At 33.6% G+C, this 18,804-nt stretch overlaps 3 protein-coding genes across 6 annotated transcripts; 1 reads left to right on the plus strand and 2 right to left on the minus strand.

The window, feature by feature from the left end:
- Positions 1-101: 101 nt before the first annotated feature.
- On the plus strand, positions 102-6,496 carry LOC17897903 (phospholipase SGR2). Of its 4 annotated transcripts, XR_002835462.1 has the most exons (24): positions 103-307; positions 511-718; positions 936-1,036; positions 1,169-1,363; positions 1,483-1,638; positions 1,880-1,951; positions 2,037-2,189; positions 2,345-2,395; positions 2,515-2,685; positions 2,789-2,938; positions 3,121-3,186; positions 3,279-3,800; positions 3,998-4,061; positions 4,157-4,275; positions 4,368-4,440; positions 4,652-4,754; positions 4,851-4,944; positions 5,021-5,083; positions 5,186-5,234; positions 5,316-5,419; positions 5,597-5,643; positions 5,723-6,117; positions 6,207-6,340; positions 6,418-6,496. XR_002835462.1 is itself a non-coding variant. In XM_023789607.1 (23 exons), the coding sequence occupies exons 3-23, from the start codon at positions 511-513 to the stop codon at positions 5,973-5,975; spliced, it is 2,814 nt and encodes a 937-aa protein (XP_023645375.1). In that variant the 5' UTR covers positions 102-249; positions 342-399; the 3' UTR covers positions 5,976-6,167. The 4 variants fall into 4 exon arrangements, 3 of the variants coding, with proteins under 3 accessions (XP_023645375.1, XP_023645374.1, XP_023645373.1); XM_023789607.1 differs by lacking the exons at positions 6,207-6,340; positions 6,418-6,496 and adding an exon at positions 342-399 and having other exon boundaries at positions 102-249; positions 5,723-6,167; XM_023789606.1 differs by lacking the exons at positions 6,207-6,340; positions 6,418-6,496 and adding an exon at positions 342-395 and having other exon boundaries at positions 102-249; positions 5,723-6,167.
- On the minus strand, positions 6,203-7,719 carry LOC17897089 (shikimate O-hydroxycinnamoyltransferase). Its single transcript, XM_006303456.2, has one exon. The coding sequence runs from the start codon at positions 7,535-7,537 to the stop codon at positions 6,203-6,205; it is 1,335 nt and encodes a 444-aa protein (XP_006303518.1). The 5' UTR covers positions 7,538-7,719.
- Positions 7,720-8,145: 426 nt separating this feature from the next.
- Positions 8,146-11,074, minus strand: LOC17900171 (carbon catabolite repressor protein 4 homolog 4). The gene is made up of 10 exons (XM_023789794.1): positions 10,992-11,074; positions 10,544-10,665; positions 10,418-10,458; positions 10,184-10,233; positions 9,779-9,848; positions 9,449-9,573; positions 9,232-9,362; positions 8,969-9,104; positions 8,745-8,892; positions 8,146-8,632 (listed from the first exon to the last, which is right to left on the minus strand). Exons 1-10 carry the CDS (start codon positions 11,048-11,050, stop codon positions 8,327-8,329), a joined length of 1,188 nt encoding a protein of 395 aa, XP_023645562.1. The 5' UTR covers positions 11,051-11,074; the 3' UTR covers positions 8,146-8,326.
- Positions 11,075-18,804: the final 7,730 nt, after the last annotated feature.

The raw sequence follows: 18,804 nt of genomic DNA on the forward strand, positions 1-18,804 counted from the left end.
CGTGGTAGTAGTTTGGAGAAGATGACAGTACACGCAACCGCTAAAGCAAAGATTTGCTGTTTGTTCGGCTTCGGCCTCTCGCGAATATTCTTTCTCTCAACAAAAACTTAAAACCTTTCAATTCATTTTCGATTTCACAGCTGTCACTCTCTTTTTTTCATCATTTTCAAACGACCTTTTTTTTTGGTTTGTTCCTTGTTTCTAATTCTCTTCTCTGGGATTTGGCTTTTCATCGAATCAAAAAAATCTGTAATCTTTCTGTTAATTCCCGTCTAAAGCTTCATCCTTTAACACCACCTGGGTCGTGGTATGTATTGATTCTTGATATTTGTTCTCTGCAGGGGTTTGTTAAAAGTTTTCAGTAATTTGATCACCGAACCGATCAGAAACTCGTTGTTGGTTTTGAAATTAGACTTTTTTTTTTTTCTGATTACTGATTTAGGTTTGTGTTTTCTAGTCCAAAGTCTGATGCTTTTTTATGATTTTTGTTTTTTTTTTGGTTTGGATTAGATGGAAGATAGAGAAGCACGTTTAGGAACTCGGGAGATTAATGAAACTTCTCCGGATTTGTTGAAGAATACGCCTTCGAATATTGCGAGATTGGAAGATGTGATTGAGCAATGTTATGGTAGACAAAAGTATCTTGCTCAGACTCGAAGTCCATCTGATGGGAGTGATGTTCGGTGGTACTTTTGTAAGGTTCCTTTAGCTGAAAACGGTGAGTCTTATTTGGCTTGTTTCAGCTTCATAACTCTTATAGTAGCGATAATAAATAGCTAGAAATAGAAATTGCTGCTAGCTTAGAAGATGTCATTAGCAATGCCATATCATTAATTGGTTGGTTTAGTGGGTTGATTATAGAAGGGGCTTTGTTTGTGAATCCAAATTTCTTATGTCTGGATTGAAGATATGATGTTGTTATGTATATTCTGCAGAATTAGCTGCTTCAGTACCTCGCACTGATGTAGTAGGAAAGAGTGAGTATTTCCGTTTTGGTATGAGGGATTCTCTTGCGATTGAGGCATCTTTCCTTCAGGTACTTCTCCTTCTTCTAAGCTTTTGTGGTTTGTATTTGTTTATATCGACAAGTTCTTGATCGGATGGTTCAAAATTTGAATGGGTTGTGATATCTGACAAAAGTATATATTTTGGGATATATGTGCAATAGAGAGAAGATGAGTTGTTGTCACTCTGGTGGAAAGAGTATGCAGAATGCAGTGAAGGTCCGAGACCACAAGTTAATTCTAAAAGCAAATTGGTTAAGCAGTCAATCGAAACTCCTTCTGAAGCTTCTGTGTCCTCTAGTCTATATGAAGTTGAAGAGGAAAGAGTTGGTGTACCTGTTAAGGGTGGGCTATATGAGGTACCACCGTCCAGAGATTCAAAGAGTGTTTTAGAATTTTCTTGTAAATTTAATAGGCTGAGCCATTATAGTCCTTACATTCAATCTATGTTTCTGACCAAGGAACCGGAATGCTGCAGGTGGACTTGGTGAGGAGGCATTGTTTTCCCGTGTACTGGAATGGAGATAATCGCCGTGTGCTTAGAGGCCATTGGTTTGCTCGTAAAGGTGGCCTAGACTGGCTTCCAATGCCAGAAACACTTTCTGAGCAGTTGGAGGTTGCATATCGTAACAAGGTTAGATATCTTTCTGTGGAATACAATTCGAATTTATGATTCCGGTTTTCCCAGAACTAGAAGCAATGGATGCTTTTTCTCTTAGTTTTGTTTTTGGTTTTAAGATTCATAAATCCACTAAAGCTATCTCTTGTTGCCCATTTAATCTCTCTCTTTTGTTGGGAACTCTTGATAGTTCTGTTCATATATATTGTTGATGATTTGACAATAGCACCAATAAGTTTGGATTATTTTCACCCAGGTTTGGCGCAGAAGAAGTTTTCAACCCTCTGGGCTTTTTGCAGCTCGTATCGATTTGCAGGGTTCCAGTCTGGTATGTGTTTGATTTCATGGGTACGAAACTGTATTTTTGTCAGCTAAATGGTTCATAGATAATATTATCCAAATTGGTATTGTAGGGACTCCATGCTCTCTTTACTGGGGAGGATGACACCTGGGAATCGTGGCTTAATGTTGATCCTTCTGGATTCTCTGGCATTGTTGGATATACTGGGAATGGAATTAAGTTGAGACGAGGTTATGCTGGTTCCTACTCTTCAAAACCTACGCAGGTTTTTTGACTTTTCTAATTTCGTTTGTTAATTTTCTTAACTCTATCCTTACCACTATATACTGAAAAATCAGATTAAGTCCTACGTTTAGATTCTTCTTGTTAGCTGGTTAGAGTTCTTGTAATTGAACATATATTTATCGTGCATCTGTTCAGGAAGAACTACGACAACAAAAGGAGGAAGAAATGGATGACTACTGTTCTCAAGTATGTCTTTGTATGCCATTGTTTTCTGTGACTTGCATTTGCATATAGAGAATCTGATATCTATCGTTAAATTGTGTGTAGAATATCTCAAAGTTTCTGTTTTGTGTTATGTTGTCCAGGTCCCTGTTCGTCATCTTGTATTTATGGTTCATGGTATTGGCCAAAAAGTCGAAAAGTCTAATCTTGTTGACGATGTTGGAAATTTTCGGCAAATCACGGCAGCTTTAGCGGAGCGTCATCTAACCTCTCATCAGCTCAGCACTCAACGAGTCCTTTTCATCCCATGCCAGGTATCTATACACAGATACATAAATATTTCTATCCCCTTCTGTTTTATCTCTGTATAGTATGATCTTACTTTATGGATTCTGTCTTTCTCTATTGTTTTTGTAGTGGAGAAAGGGTCTAAAGCTAAGCGGTGAAGCTGCTGTTGATAAATGTACTTTAGACGGTGTACGGCGTTTACGAGAGATGCTGAGTGCAACTGTTCATGATGTGTTATACTACATGAGCCCCATATACTGTCAGGCTATAATTGATTCGGTATTGATATTTCCCAAACTTGATGTTCACTTTCTCTTAAAGTGCCAAATTGAAACAAATTCGTGATTTAGTTTTAGATTTATAAAACGTTATAAGAGATTGTTACTTTCATCTCCTGTATCATTATAACTGGTTATCTTTTTAGTATGAAAAGTGATTTGTGCTCTTTTTTCGTTTGACAGGTTTCAAAGCAGCTGAATAGACTGTATCTGAAATTTTTAAAGCGGAATCCTGACTATGTAGGAAAGGTATCTGATCTAGTATTTTTCATTCATCAACTTTTGACTAGTGTACGCCTGCTAGAAATTGAAATTCATGTTCTCTTCATTGACTTTTACAGATTTCCATTTATGGACATTCTTTGGGGAGTGTTCTCTCCTATGACATCTTATGTCATCAGCACAATTTGTCATCCCCATTTCCAATGGATTCAATATACAAGAAATTTTTTCCAGATGAAGAATCTCCTCCAGTTCCAGCTGGCGTGGACAAACCTTGTAGTTCACATCCATCATCAAATCTTGAGTCAGAAAAATCAAAGCAGTTGAATAACACTGAGGAAATCACAGGTCAAGATAATAACATGATGGCTAAAGAATCAACGGTATTGGAGGATCACGATGTCATCCAGGAAGCTCCTTCATTGATCTCTGATTCTGTTGTAGACAACGTGGGTTTGGAAAGAAGAGGCAGCCAGGAAGATGACCATCATGATTCTAATGGTGCTATTTCCGCACAGGATGGTCCAGATGGAGCGAACTGTGAAACACCTGATTCTTCATCATGTTCTCAAGAGCAATCATGGGATAAAGAGAGTGGCATTTCTAATAATGAGAAGACTATCAAGTTGTTACAAGAAGAGGTAAATAGTGGCACATTTAAGTTTTCATTCTTTGATGAGATTATGTGTTTAGGGCTTACAAGCTTTCAACACTTCTGTTCATAGCATCTGATACTTTCTAATTTTTGTGTTCTCTATGGATTGTCCAGTTTTTTGGCTAACTGACCAAAACAGATAAAGACTCATGTTTCCATTGATCATGGTTATTGTTATCCCAGGTTAACTCATTGAGGTCAAAAGTAGCGCAGCTGCAATCAGAGAATGCCAGGATATTGTCTGATGGTATTGTTTCTAACTGTTGATGTTTTATTTTTCCCCATATTAAAACTTCATTCATGTACATCTGAGTGATGGATATGAAATGGTGTTATCAACAGAAAAAGCGAAGGCATCTGTGGTGCCTAAGCAGTTCAACAACGAGAAGGCGCCAACTGAAGATGCCAATACACCAACAAGCTTTACTCCTTTTATCAAGTACCAAAAGCTTGAGTTCAAGGTGTGGGGTTGTAGAACTAAAGTGTATATCTCACATTCAAAACCCACACTGAAAAAACATCACTCTAACTCTGATCTGCATATTCTGCTCAGGTTGACACTTTCTTTGCAGTTGGGTCTCCTCTTGGAGTATTTCTCGCCCTTCGAAATATACGTCTTGGGATAGGTATTACTCATTAATTAGCGCTTTCATTTGCTTATTGGTTTTTATGTAACACCGGGATTTAGAAAACAAGAGATCTGTGAATAGACAATCATAGTAATCGGCTGAATTCTTATTTTTTCTTGTAGGTTCTTTACTCTGCTATTGAATTGATTGTTCACTTTTCTTTGCGAAGTCTCTTTAAAGGATCTAAAAGCTGTTCAATATGTGTTAGGTAAGGGAACAGATTACTGGGAAGAGGAGAATGCTATTGAAGAGATGCCAGCTTGTCGTCGAATGTTCAACATTTTTCACCCTTATGATCCTGTTGCATATAGGTTAGTCTTCATGGAAATAAAACAATGTGTAATTAGTTTATGATCTCGCTGTCTTTGTTACGCTCTTTTGCAAGTATGTAACAGTGTTCTACGCAGATTGGAGCCACTTGTCTGTAAAGAGTACCTTCCCAGGCGACCTGTTATTATTCCCTACCACAGAGGTGGTAAGCGGTTGCATATTGGATTACAGGTACTCTAAATTTTGTGGTTTTGCATTTCTTTTTGCGTCCGCTTCTAATTCGGTTGCTCTGTGTAATGTTCTATAGGATTTCAAAGAGGATTTTGTGGCGCGTTCACAGAGAGTAATGAATCATTTTGATTCAGTAAGGGTGCGTAATTTTGGATTTCTATCTAGTTTTCTATATGTTGTAATACTGACCCAAGTTGTTATGCTTTGTGATTTAATGTACTTATCTTTAATTCTCATGCAGACAAGAGTTCTCACTATTTGTCAATCCAAAAGTGCGGATAACCTAGACGGTAAAAAAGTCATTTCTTTGCAAGGTTTTTCTATTGTCTCTGATTTACTTCTAATTTTACTTTGTATGTGTGATGGAACAGAGATGGAAGAAACTGATGACGAAAAGGATGGAAGGACCTATGGTTCCTTAATGATGGAGAGATTAACTGGAACTAGAGATGGTCGAATAGATCACATGCTCCAGGTGAAGTTTTGATGCATTTCCTCCTAATTTATAAATTTTATGATTCCAGTTTTCCTGCGGATGCTGTAGTTCTTGGGAACTGCAATATGAGTAAAAAACCGAATCAATATGTACTGACATTTGGCTAAAGCTCGCTAGTTTGCATATAATAATTGCTGCAATAATTGGGTGATGCAGGATAAAACCTTTGAGCATCCGTATCTACAAGCAATAGGAGCTCATACGTAAGTGAAACTTTTCATTGTTAACACATTACATTTAACGTTTAGAGCCAAGAACTCAAGACTGTTATATACTGTGCAGAAACTATTGGAGAGATAATGATACTGCTCTTTTTATAATTAAACACTTGTATCGCGAGTTACAAGATGAACCAAACTCACCCATGGATTCCGTCGAAGGAGATGATAGTCCAAAAGACTCAAGTAGACCTCATAGCTGGATAGACGGAAGTGAGACTAATTATGATGATGAAGAACTTCCTTTAACATTCTCCGACAAACAAATCGCTAGAACCTTCTCCGCAGAAGCCAAGAAATATTTGAAGAAGCCTTGAGACTTCTGACCATGGGTTTGAATATTTGAAATCTGGCGAGCTCCCTGATTTTGTTTTTGTTTCCTGTGCAGAAGTAACATATAGTGTAGAAGATGTGAAAAGGATAAACTCTTACATGGTTTTGCCACATTGTAACCATAATGTAACCATAATTTTGCATATAATAAAGAAAGCGATGAAAGCTTCTTCCTTTGGGCTTATTTTTTTCTCGTTAGCTGAGCATTTTTTCAGGTCTGGAGTTGAAGATGTTTCGCAGACATTGGCTGAAAAACTGAGTCAGACTCTAAAGCTTCAGCGAGTTCAGGCCACACGATAGCAGAAACTGACCACGAGCCATCATTGCAGGCGCTAGGTCGCTGGTTCAGGTAACCAACTCCTATTTTCTCAATCGTTGAACATACAGTCCCTAGGAAAGGAGCACCAAATCCAAAATCCAATTCAGCCACAGGGAACCGTCGTCCTGAAGACAAGACCAAAGCTGGCCCTTCTTGTCCGAGAACCACCCGAGCCAACATCAGTCCAGGTCGGTGACTCTCTATCCAATCTATCAAATCTGTGAAATGAATATCGTTTGTTACTTGTGTTATCGATTTATGCACTATGTTTGCTATCTCTGATACATGGTTTTGCCTCAGATTTTCGATAGTGGCTTCTCCGACAGCTACAGACAAGACGTTTCCTATATAGTTGGAGGTAACGGTCTCGAGTCTTCCTCTACCGTCCACAAGCCATCCCATCTTGCAGGTCTTATGACTACTCTCTATAGAATCCACCATTTTCTTCCACACATAAGCGGAGAAAGCTTCAATTTTTGTCCTGCTCTCTCCGTTTACAGTAGCTAGAGCTTGCAACGTGTATAGGCTCGAAGCATTGATGTGATAGAGACGCTTGATGAGAGTTTTAGGCGTTGGTATGTTCTTAATGTCGTCCTCGCTGCATTTTATGAATGTTTTGTCCAAGTGAGGGTCATAACGTGGAGGAGACCGTGCCCGGAGGAGATTTCTCCTGTGATCTGGTACACAAGAAACAGGCTGATTTCTCGATATCTCTGACCACGAAGTGAGGAAATTCCCGAAGGAGCTTGCGTCCCCTAAAGCATGATCGAAGGTGAATGTTATTGCGAGGCCTCCGCATTCAAACTCTGTGGCTTGAATCTGTAAAGGGAAATCCTGGTTAACCCGAACCAGCTTTGACTGGAGAAACGCGTCAAGATTGTAAAAATCCAAACTTTTGAGATCGACACTGGCCCTGGCTTCGACAAGCAAAGCTCCATTGTCGTTGCAGATGATTATAGGCTCCTCCTGAGAGGTTTCGTTGGTAACAATCTGACCCGCAAAAGGATAGAAGTAGTTAAGAGTCTCCGAGAGAGAGGCTTTGAGGGATTTGACGATCGTTTCAAAGGATAAATTCTGTTTCTTGGGGTAGAAGTAAAAGTAAGTCACCGGAAAACGGCCGGAGAGAAGGTCAAGATTTGAGAGAGCAAGGCTATTAACTTTCTCTGGTTGATCACCGGAAGCTTTCACTATGAACTCTCTGATGAAACTCACATCAAAGATCTTCATTTTCAGATTAGCAATAGGTTAAAAGTTCTCAAGGGAAAAGCTTATACTTATTTATAAAAGAGAAACAATAAATTGTTCGGTTGTTTGTGCGATATATATATTCAAAGGAACGATCATTATGCGTTTTGAAAAGAAATCTTATATGTGTTTTGGAACAACACATTACATCACTGTCATTTTTAGATAAAAAATAGTACGACTTTATTCATTAGCAATGGTTCAAATTATCGGTGAAAAGTTGGGACTGTAAAAAAGAATATTCGTTTCGTACCCATCATCACAATTATCGTCAATGTAAGTTGGTGCGACTGTACCACTTTAGTGGTTGATAGATAAAATAGATCAATGCTTAGACTTATTTTGTTGCAACTTTATTCAACAAGTTTTGAACAAAATCATCATTTTTATTATGTCATTTCACAAAATCTTCTGTTGTTTTGTCTAAGTTGACAAGATAAAAATAGAACAAATTCTTGTTATCTTGTGAGTGCAATTAATAAGACAGAACTAAGGTATAAAAGCGTTTAGAAAATATTGGTATATTGTTTACTAATGCCATGGTCAAATTGTGAACATTGAACTTTCAATTAGTGTAAGAAAAGTAAATAAATTTCTTCTATAGAAAAAGTTCATATATTCTCTCAATACTCCAATGAAAACAATGCAAAAAATGAAAATTCCAAGTTTATAGGGACAAAAATGATTTGTCTTTCAAGTACTGTGTTGTGTATGTTTCCTTTGGTGAAACAATGGAGTAATGCAACAAAAATTTCTACTGAACAAAACTTTCTATCCCCGACAAATCTCAAACTCAGCTCCTATTGGTAAATGATCACTCGGGTGGTGATGATTGGGTAAGAAACCGACAACATCTGGAGATTCCGGTTCAGGTAGTTGGAGGATACTCACAGGTTTGATCAAGTCAGAAGGAGAGAAGAAGATGTAGTCAAGTGTGTTTGTGAAGCCAGGAGTGCAATTTGTGAACTTAGGCTCTCCTATTGTGACTTCATAGACACTAGATAGAGGAAGTGGAGCTTCTTCTTCTATTATGGTCTCTGCGGGTTTTACAGTACCCGATACTAGGTAACTATAAACCTGGAAAACGTTGAAAATTATTATTCTTTTACCACAAGAGACCCAAAATATTCTGATTTGCAAAAAAAGATTGAACAATCAGGGAAACTCGATGTAAGCAATTGAACCGAACCTTATCCCCAGGAATTGAATTGAAGTCACCGGCTAGTAGCAACGAAGGTGTGCACTCAAATTCATCTGATATTAGCGTTTTGAACTGAGCTAGTCGTGATAAGAGGTACTTGGCTTGAGCAAGCTTGACATCAGCCAATTCCGGGTCCCTAGAAAGAAGTAATCATGAGATGAAAGTTGAAACATGCGGAAAATATCATTTTAATGGGTGACAAGTTTATTTACCAGTAAAGATGTGTGTTTGCCACGATAACAATGTGATGAAATGGCTTGTTGATTCTAAAAGCAGCCATTATTCCAACACAATCCCGTTTTAGTCTCACTAGTGGATCATTAAGGTCACGACTGTCTTTCCGAGAATCTTTTGTTTGGTGCAGATTTGTGGAAACATGTGAAGAGAACAATAGATAAAAGTTGGTAATGATGTTGAGATGTAAAGAAACAGTACCAAGGACTTGCTTTCTTTTCCTCCAAAAGGACAAAGTTACCTTTCGCTTTGGCATCACCTTTTCCTTCGTTGGATGTCTCAATCTTCTGTTCGCTGCAGGTAACACTATCTGCCTTTAATGAGTCCACAAGATCATTATATTCGATCCGTTCCTTAGTGACCAATTCTGCACTAAATCAAAAGAAGAGTGTTGTTTCAATCAGATTAATGTTTCTGCATTAAGTTAAGTCTTGTAACGCCTAATGTTTTAATCATACCAGCTTGGCTTGTAGAAGATTGCACAACCATCACGCTTCCTCTGTCCTGTTCTCTGAATATATATCCCAGAATAGCCCAGAGACTCCATGTTTTTTCTGTAAAAGCTATCGTACTCATCTACTTCCTGCAAACATTGTAGCAATAGCAATATAACTAACAAGTGGAGACACCATTTGATAGACACAATTCATAGGCACTATGAACAAACAACACTAACATTTATGAACATCTAAGATTGTCTAGTGGATTGAACTAGAGGGAAGGAGTTCTGTCTTATTAGAAAAAGGTACCAAACAAAAAGAAGAAGAAGAAGATTCACAAGAATAAACCTGCAGACAAAAGAAATCAGCCTCGAGATTTTTGAGAACGCTATGAATTGCATGTGAACGAGCTTTCCACCTGCAACACAATAAAAGGAAGACCAAGTCACATTTACAGCAAATATCATAACCCATTTAAAAGCACCATTCCCTAAGCTTTTAACAAAGATAATCTATGGCTAAATCCAAGTACATATTGGTTAATCGATATAATCAATGTGAGCAACACCAAACACAATAGTGCCTACTTCTAACTAAGTTCCAGCACATTGACTGAATCCATTGCTGTTTTTTGAAGTAAATCTTGACTTGAAGTTTTAATACTCCAGACCATTAATTACAACTCACAGAAAGAACTCTTGACTAGTGTCATAAAGTTTGATTTTGAAAATGTGAAATGTAGAGAATAGTTACTTGAGACAGGCAGGTGGAGAGTGTGGAAGAAGGGCACTCTTCACATAAACCTACAAGAAAGATGAAGCTCAAATATATCAGAAACTTCACAAAGGAACTTAAAGAACTGCTATTATCTCTAAATCAAGCCCAGAAAACGCAATCTAACTAAGATTAAAACTACAAACTTTGTCAAATATCAAACTACATATCATAAAGCTTATGGGATATTAAACAGCTTGATGATATTTATACCTGAGCTAAAATGTTATACGAAACTAGACGGAATCTGATACCTGGAAACACAAAAATTCTCAATACCACCTCAAATCATATACTTAATATTCACAACTTCATACCAACTTATGGACATATACAAACCATCAGATTTACTTCTTGAACTAATATCAGCTCCTTCAACCGATTCGAATTGGCGAACTTTAGGCTCAATTGCTGGATTCGTACTCATTCTTTTCGAAACAATTTTCCTGCAAACTCGAGAACTGTTGAATCAAAGAGTCAGATACAGGAAACCAAAAAAAAAAAATCAATCCTTTAACATCAATGTTAAGGTTAAACTCCAAAATTCATCATTGCCTATTAGCCATACGAATCCAATTACAACCCATATCAAATCAAGACTCGTGAGGATTGATTCCAGTAAAAAGATGAGAAATTTCTCACAAAGTACACAAATTTTTTTGTCTTTCAGAACGAAATTACCCAATGACTATGAACAGAGACGATCGATTTGGTTGCATTACTAATATACGAAACTTGAGGGCACGAGAACGAAACAGTAGATTGATACAGAAACGAAGAAACCCACCTGGTGAAACAAGGAAGAGTCGGACGACGAGGAAGATGATGCAGAGTAGTACTAAACATCTAGTGAGCTATTTGAGTTAATACACCTTTGGCTTAAGATAGACTCTCTTGAGGGTTTTCAAATAAAAAATAGTATGCAAAAAATTCAAAAATTATTATTTGGTCCCTTTATTTATATTAAAATGTTCAGTGAACCTTAGTTTTGCTATTTTGGTAAAATAAAGGGAAATACCACTCTGTATACTCAAATAAAAAAAAAATTAAGTGTTTGACCTCAATAATTTTAAAATTAGTTCTCTCTCATAGTTATTTTGGTTAGACGAAAATACCATTATATATGGTAACAAATAACTTAACGAGATAACATACTAAATATCAATAAATTATAGACTTTTTTTATCCAACATTTATACGTCATATGTTTTTAACTTCTACAATATGATACAATGATTCAACACGATAATAAATAATTTATCAGAATAATTTCAAACTTACCATATAACTTATAGTTTTATCCCAATACAATATAATTTATACTGTTAAATTATTTAGCATATTAAGTTTAACAATAAAATCACAAAAAATATGTTTTGAAATTATATTTTGGTTTGGGTTGACAAAATAGTGGTTATGGTTTAGATTGTGTAATTGAACGAAATTATATTTCGGTTTGGGTTGGCAAAATAGTGGCTAGGGTTTAGATTTTATAATTAAACGAAATATAATTTTGGTTTGGGTTGACAAAATAGTGGTTTGGGTTGATAAATTACCGCGATAACAGATTATTAACATGTTTAAAAACAAGTTATCGAATGCTATTAAACACTGATGAACAATGTTATCGAATTCTGTCAATCACGTATGAATAGTGTTATTATTAATTTAACAGATAATATGTAAATTATCGCAGTAACAAATTATTTAACATGTTTAAAAATAAGTTATCAAATGCTATTAATCATGGATGAACAGTATTATCAAATTCTATCAATAAAAAATAAATAGTGTTAGTATTAATTTAATTGATAATGTGTAAATTATCGCGATAACAAATTAGTTAATATGTTTAAAAACAAGTTATCGAATGCTATGAACAGTGTTACGTATCCTACACTTTTTTGTTTGTTTTGGCTAAACCAAGTGAAGGACAGAAATGTCATTTTAGGTGTCTGGAAGTGAGATAACTAATTTTTAGATTATTAAATCCTTACTTTTTGTTTTTAGTTTATTGAGGTACAGATTTTTAACAAGCCCAATAATAAAACCCAAATTTTTATTGAAATTTTAGAACCAAGATAAAAAATTTCATTGCTTTCCAAATCCAATTTGATTTAGAAATTCATTTAAAAAATATATATATCGATTTTGCTTCTTGAAATTAATTTTGAATTAATATCGACTTACTTTGATCTTAAAAGTTATTTAACAATATAAGTTATTTAACAATATAAAACCATATTTTATTCAGAAATATTATCATCATAAGATTTTACTAAGTCAATAATTCATATCATTGATCCTGCTATATTCCGTGTCCATTTGTATTTACCCGAAATAAGTATTTCTTGTATGTGATTAAAGTGTGAGGTTAGTTATTAATTTCGATGTCAACTTAATAATTACGCAACAACTCATATACTTTTTGTCATTCTGAAAACTTACCGTGAAGTTTTATACTTTCTCAATATGATAATAGCATTTCGTTGTATAAAGTTACTTTTAGTAATTGGTTTACGCGGAAACTCATATTAGAGTTGTAATCACAAATACTAGAGTCTTTGCAAAGTTGACGTATGATCTTTTGCAAGTTGCAACAACAACAAAAATAATGAACGTTCAATTACTTGTTACTAGTAATTAAAATCCAAATGACAAACACATATATCATATGTTAAAAACTGAATGTCTTTGTCAGGTAAGGCTTATAAGATCATTATATTTGGGTTTCAACCCATTAGAGTTTTTAAGGTTTCAATTTGTGGATTCCAAAATCTTGAGCCCATAAAAATTAACCCACAAACCCTAAAAAAATGGTTCTAGAAGAATCTTCACTAATTCATTAGTTACTACTATACACTCTTCCTTGGTTGACAAACCACCCATTTTAAGGTTTAACATTATCTATCAATTCATTCCTTTATGTATATTTTTCAAAGTCTTCTGAAATTTTCTTTTTCTTTATAAAATTTCTAAGTCAACGTACCATAAGTATTTTGGCATATACAAAATACAAACATGTTTTTTTGGTTATTAATTATATATATATATATATATGTATATACTAATAAACATGTTTATTGTTCTATTTTTCCATCGCACGTGCATGCAAGCAAAAATATGTATATGTATATGTTTGCTTTTCATACATAATTTTAACATGTGTTCACAGAAAAAAGAAGAAAATCAACGTACAGTTTATAACAACACTAATGCAATATAATATATGATATATCTAACTGGATTAAATGCATTATCTTTAATTGAATTGAATGAATTTAATTTATAATCTCAAAATGTTGCAAAAAGATGAAAAGAAAGCAAAAGAATATTTATCTTTCTAAATAAAATGATACATATATCATCTTTATCTTTATTTTTTCACCAAAATTCGACACGTTAAAACATTGTAATATACATATATTGATCCCTCTCACCAAGTAAAAAAGGCTATGTATTGTATATATATAATCTATAAGATGTTTAGGGTCTTATACGTACATATATCATCTAAGAGGAAAAAAAATCATCGATTCAATAACTAGTATGGAAGTACCTCATGATTTAGTGGAGGAGATTATTTCAAGACTCTCGGTTAAATCTCTTCTCAGATTCAAATCTGTGTCCAGAAGATGGAGATGGACTCTAGAATCTCAACATTTCAAGAAGAGACATATGACACATCACCAATCACTAGACCCAAATTTTCTCCTCGTTGAAGGTCTTTTTGAACCCATTAACTTCTGTCTAATGAGGATGTTGGTGTTGGGTTCATCGGTTCCGATTGAGCTCCCTTGTCCTAACCCTCCACCAAGAAGGATTGATATTCCAGCGATCGAGTTTAATGTCCCGCCTAAAGTGACCAATAGTTGTGACGGTATGATATGTTGTTACGATAGGTTCGGAGAAATATTTGTTGTCAATCCAAGTACTAGATGGTACCGACAAATTCATGGTGCGGGCTATCAAGAAATCTACTCCTTGCTAAGAGAACGAGGAAAAATGCCTACTGCACGGTATTCCTATGACAAGCTCGGATTCGGAAAAGACATATACACGGGAGCGTACAAGTTAGTTTGGTTATATAACAATTTCAAAAGACACGAAGATAGTGTCACTACCTGTGAAATTTTTGATTTTGATCAGACCAATACGTGGAGGTACGTGAAGTCTTTTCCTTATGTGATTTTTGATGCATGTCAAGAACCGGTTTACGTAGATGGATCACTTCATTGGTTGATCAATGATGGCCCCGATACTACGAAAACAAGAGTTGTGTCTTTTGATTTTCACAAAGAAACTTTTGAGGCAACCTTTGTACTCCCTACTCCCTCGAGAAATTTTGGATTGCTCAACGTTAGCAATCTGAATAACCGTTTATGCCTATCAGAAAAAGCATGGCCAAAACAATACATATGGGTATTAAATCATGAAGACAAAACATGGGAAATAATGTATTCATTGGATCTACCTTATTTTCCTAGAGAGTTTTTTCCAGGGAATGAAATGGACCGACAAGTAACCATTCCACTAGCAATTCTGAAGAAGAAGAATAAGCTGTTGCTTTTTGATGGGATTGATCGTAATCCCGGTCCAAGTCTTGTGATATATGATCATGACTTGAGATCATATGGTAAATGTTTCGATCGAGGGATCTGCAATGGTATGGTTCCTTACTACCCAAGCTTAATCTCAATTCCATTTTAATTAATTAATTGTTATGTTATTGTAATATCAGATAAGAACAATAAAAAAAAAAAAAAACAAAGTAAGATATAGAATTTTAAAGGGATGAGATTTTACCATTCATCAACTCTTTTGAGAGGGTCTTCACATCACATATTCTAGACACTCTATTGGGATATCGAAAACCTCTCCACTTTCACTTGGCAACCTGAAGCAAGGCCAAAACGGATGGTGAATTGCTAAATGGTGTGTACTCAAGAAATTATCGATCAATCGAAAACACTTGATGAGACTAAATTCTTACTTTATCATTGATTTTTACTGGCATGTCCTTTGAGCTTTGTGGAGTCATCTCAATCTCTTAATTTTAATCGGTATTTTAAAATGAAAATATGGACATTGAATTATATGCAAATTCATTTTCTGGTTGTTAACATAAATAAACTAATTGTATAAAAAAAAGATTTGTACTTAATATGATCAAAGTAAGAAGCTTTGCAAAAGTATATAATTTCATGCTTAATTAGCAAACATCATTTAAGAAACCCTAAACCACAACAAACACTAAAAATCGCAAGAAACCCTAAGATTCTTACGTGATGTTCATATGTGAGTCTATGATCTTCGGTCGCTGGATCTTCCAAGGCCGCCAACTTTTGAAATCAAATCAAGATCAAAGAGCCATTTTCCCCTAAAAAGAAGAAAAAAAAATTCAGAACCAAAACACTTAAACATATAGATTGATTTGGTTGGTCAAGTTAAAAATTAAAATAGTTTAAAAAGTCAACTACATTGAATATTCCATACTAAGAAAACATGGAATGGTTTCTATTAAAACAAATATTAAAATACTCAATGTTTAAAATTTCGATCAAGATCTTTATAAAATATTTGAAATTAAGAAAATCTTGCCAATTAAACTAAGTTTTAGGCATTGTATCTTACAAATAAAGTTAAATATCAAACGTAATAATTATCTTTCCTTTAATATTGAAAACCAATTTTTTTTTTTTATCAACTGAAAAATGAACGATGGAGATTAAATCTCTAAACCCGATTAACATATCCGTTTAGTTAGTTAGATCCGTGTGTTAACCCAGTTAGAAATGATAATTATATCATTTTGAAACTATAGTGTAAATTCATTGTGTACTTCAGCTTTAATAGTATAGATGCAATGCTTGCTTCAATTATAAGCTATATCTAGCAACTTCCCATATGCGAACAACATTTAAACAACATTTAACAGACTGTTACAAGTGAGTAAAGTGAAAAAGACAAGTACAAAAACTAGGGTAATGCATCAGTTTATAACTGGTAATTCATTCTAAAAGTCTGATTATAAAAGAAATCTCCTAGAAAGAAAGAATATCTCATCAACTGTGCTTGATTCTGGTTGGAAGAGTTTTTGGGAGCCCTCTTTCTCTTGTAGTAAATTTTGTAAAAAAAAAAAAAAAAACCAATAAACCCTAAGCTTACATGTTCTTACGTGATGCTCGTCTGCGAGTCCATGGCCTTCAGTTGCTAGATCTTCCAAGGCCGTCAGCAGCTTCTATATACATACATTGTTATCGATGTGAGATTTTCTTGTGTATTTAGAAAATTAGTGGATGTGGTAAAATTATGTATTCTCGTTTGCTGGAGTTATTAACATTGCCTTAAAATTTTATATTATGATTGCCGATACATTAGTGGAATTGGGAGTAAATATGTTTCCAATAATTGTCGCATACAATAATGAAAAGTTGAATTTTCTCATTTCCTAAATTAAGATTTTAATCATATCGAATGAGTTGTTTGTTGACAATAATTGCACGATTTGCGCTACATTATTGATTTCATTTGCGAATATATTGAGTAACTACTATTTAATGAGTTGTTGTTTAAGATTTTTGTACGTAAATTAAGAAAAATATAAAATAGATATATTTTCAATTTTTTTTTATTGGCTAAGTCATTAAAAATGTGAAATAAATTTGGAATTTTTACCAAACATTTTCATTTGAAATCTAAAATGAAAACTATTGAAAGTAGAGATATATAAGAAAATAAATAAATAAAAATTTTAGGAGTTTTATAGATATGCTAATAAAAAAAATAACTAGAAAACTGTTCAAAGTAGAGTTATATAAGAAAATAAATAAATGACAGTGCATGATCTCTACCTCTACTTCAAAACCATAATCTCTACTTCAAAACGATAAAAAATGGTATAGCTTTGCCTTTAACTCAAGCATCTTACACTTTACACCTTGACTTAACTCGGTATTATATAACACTTCTTTTTGGGTGTTACAAGCATTAGGAGACCTTATTACCGAGCTACAAACTTCACAAAAAGAGTTCAAAAGAGCTTGCTTGATGTATCTCGCTGCCCCGTTGATAGGGGACGCGATCGGTTTTTGTTCTCCGGCGCAATAAGAACGATCAAACTTCTTAATTCCTTTAAAGGACTGTTTTAGAATACTAGGTAATGTCCCGCGCATATGCGCGGGTTGTTGTATATTTTTATAATTATTTTAATTTATTTATTATTTATAAAAATAGATTAAATAAATTTTAATGCTTATGCCATTTTTACATGTTATTTATTTAAATCATACAATAGAAGCATACATCCATATCTTTTGAATTTATTCGTTGGTTAATTGTTCAATTAATCAATTTTGATAGTAATTTTCTTTAGTACTTTTCAGTATTTTTTGATAAAACAATAATATTGTTAATGATAAAAATAGAAATGATATTGGGAGAATTTAAAAAATACCACTTTAAAAATACAACTTTTTAAATTTACCCCCTTTTCAAACTTTATGAAAACAACCACTAAAAATGTTGAAATTTATCCAAATATGTGTGTAAACTTATAAATATACACAAAAATTACCTTTATTTGTGTATAAAATTTTATTTATTTCAATGTCTTACAAATTGGTTTGAATATAACAAAAAAATATTTTGTTAAAATAATTACATAGTTCGAAAATAAAATAAATATACATGAATATGTGAGAAAGAAAAAAAATAAAGTAAAACAATGAAAATGGTTTATTTAGCTTGATTTTCTTATGGTACGATGGTCAGAAATCAATATTTTTGAATCCCATCGATAAAGTAATTTCCTTATAGCCATAAAATATTATTATACATATGTATTATACATTTAATAGTATAAAAAACAATGAAAAAATGAAGAAGAAATATAATTAAAAACAAAAGTTTTAACCAAATATATAATCAAGCTCTTACAATGATATCTTAATTGAGCTTTCAACCCATGCAAGAACATTAAAAATTAAACAAAGAAAATATTGAGAATATCATATATGGTGGAGGAGGATGTAAAAATGAGTATTTATAGGATAAAATATGATGTAAGTTGCAATTCTAAAATAATTAAATCAGAAGAGTTATAATTATATTTTATAGTGTGTTAATTGAAGTTAAATGGAGGAAACAAATAGTCAACTGAAAGGTTATATAATTTAAGTTACAATTTAATAGTAAAGTGTGGATTTCAAGTATGAATTACAGTATATGACTAAATGTGTTAGATATTTGGTTTAATTAAAAATAAATATTATAATTAAAAAATAAATGCTAAATGGACCAATAAGGAGAGAGAGAAACCTTAAAAATTCCCAAGAAATAATTTTATTTTTAATCTCTTTTTATATTCCTCTTAATTTAAGTTATATTTCTAGGTTTAATTATATTTTTCATCCTTGTAGTATATATAATAGATAGGAAATGGAATATCAAATTGTTTTTTATATAGGAAATCAAGTATAAAATTCAAAGTTAAAACAAATTATAATGTTCTTTGTATTATTACATGTTGAATCACAAACTAAATATAAGGATCATTATTCTTAGAAGAATGTCTTATAAATTGGTTTGATAATTATATA

The sequence above is a fragment of the Capsella rubella genome, unplaced genomic scaffold (assembly GCF_000375325.1).
Source record: "Capsella rubella cultivar Monte Gargano unplaced genomic scaffold, Caprub1_0 scaffold_1, whole genome shotgun sequence".
NCBI lineage: Eukaryota > Viridiplantae > Streptophyta > Magnoliopsida > Brassicales > Brassicaceae > Capsella > Capsella rubella.

Coding starts and splice junctions, on each gene's coding strand:
- LOC17897089 (XM_006303456.2), bottom strand. CDS start 7,537: ATGAAGATCTTTGATGTGAGTTTCATCAGAGAGTTCATAGTGAAAGCT.
- LOC17900171 (XM_023789794.1), bottom strand. CDS start 11,050: ATGTTTAGTACTACTCTGCATCATCTTCCTCGTCGTCCGACTCTTCCT. Junction 10,234..10,417: donor CGTATAACATTTTAGCTCAG/GTATAAATATCA, acceptor TCTTTCTTGTAG/GTTTATGTGAAGAGTGCCCT. Junction 9,105..9,231: donor AGGTGATGCCAAAGCGAAAG/GTAACTTTGTCC, acceptor ACCAAACAAAAG/ATTCTCGGAAAGACAGTCGT.
- LOC17897903 (XM_023789607.1), top strand. CDS start 511: ATGGAAGATAGAGAAGCACGTTTAGGAACTCGGGAGATTAATGAAACT. Junction 1,364..1,482: donor TTAAGGGTGGGCTATATGAG/GTACCACCGTCC, acceptor GGAATGCTGCAG/GTGGACTTGGTGAGGAGGCA. Junction 5,420..5,596: donor GAATAGATCACATGCTCCAG/GTGAAGTTTTGA, acceptor TGGGTGATGCAG/GATAAAACCTTTGAGCATCC.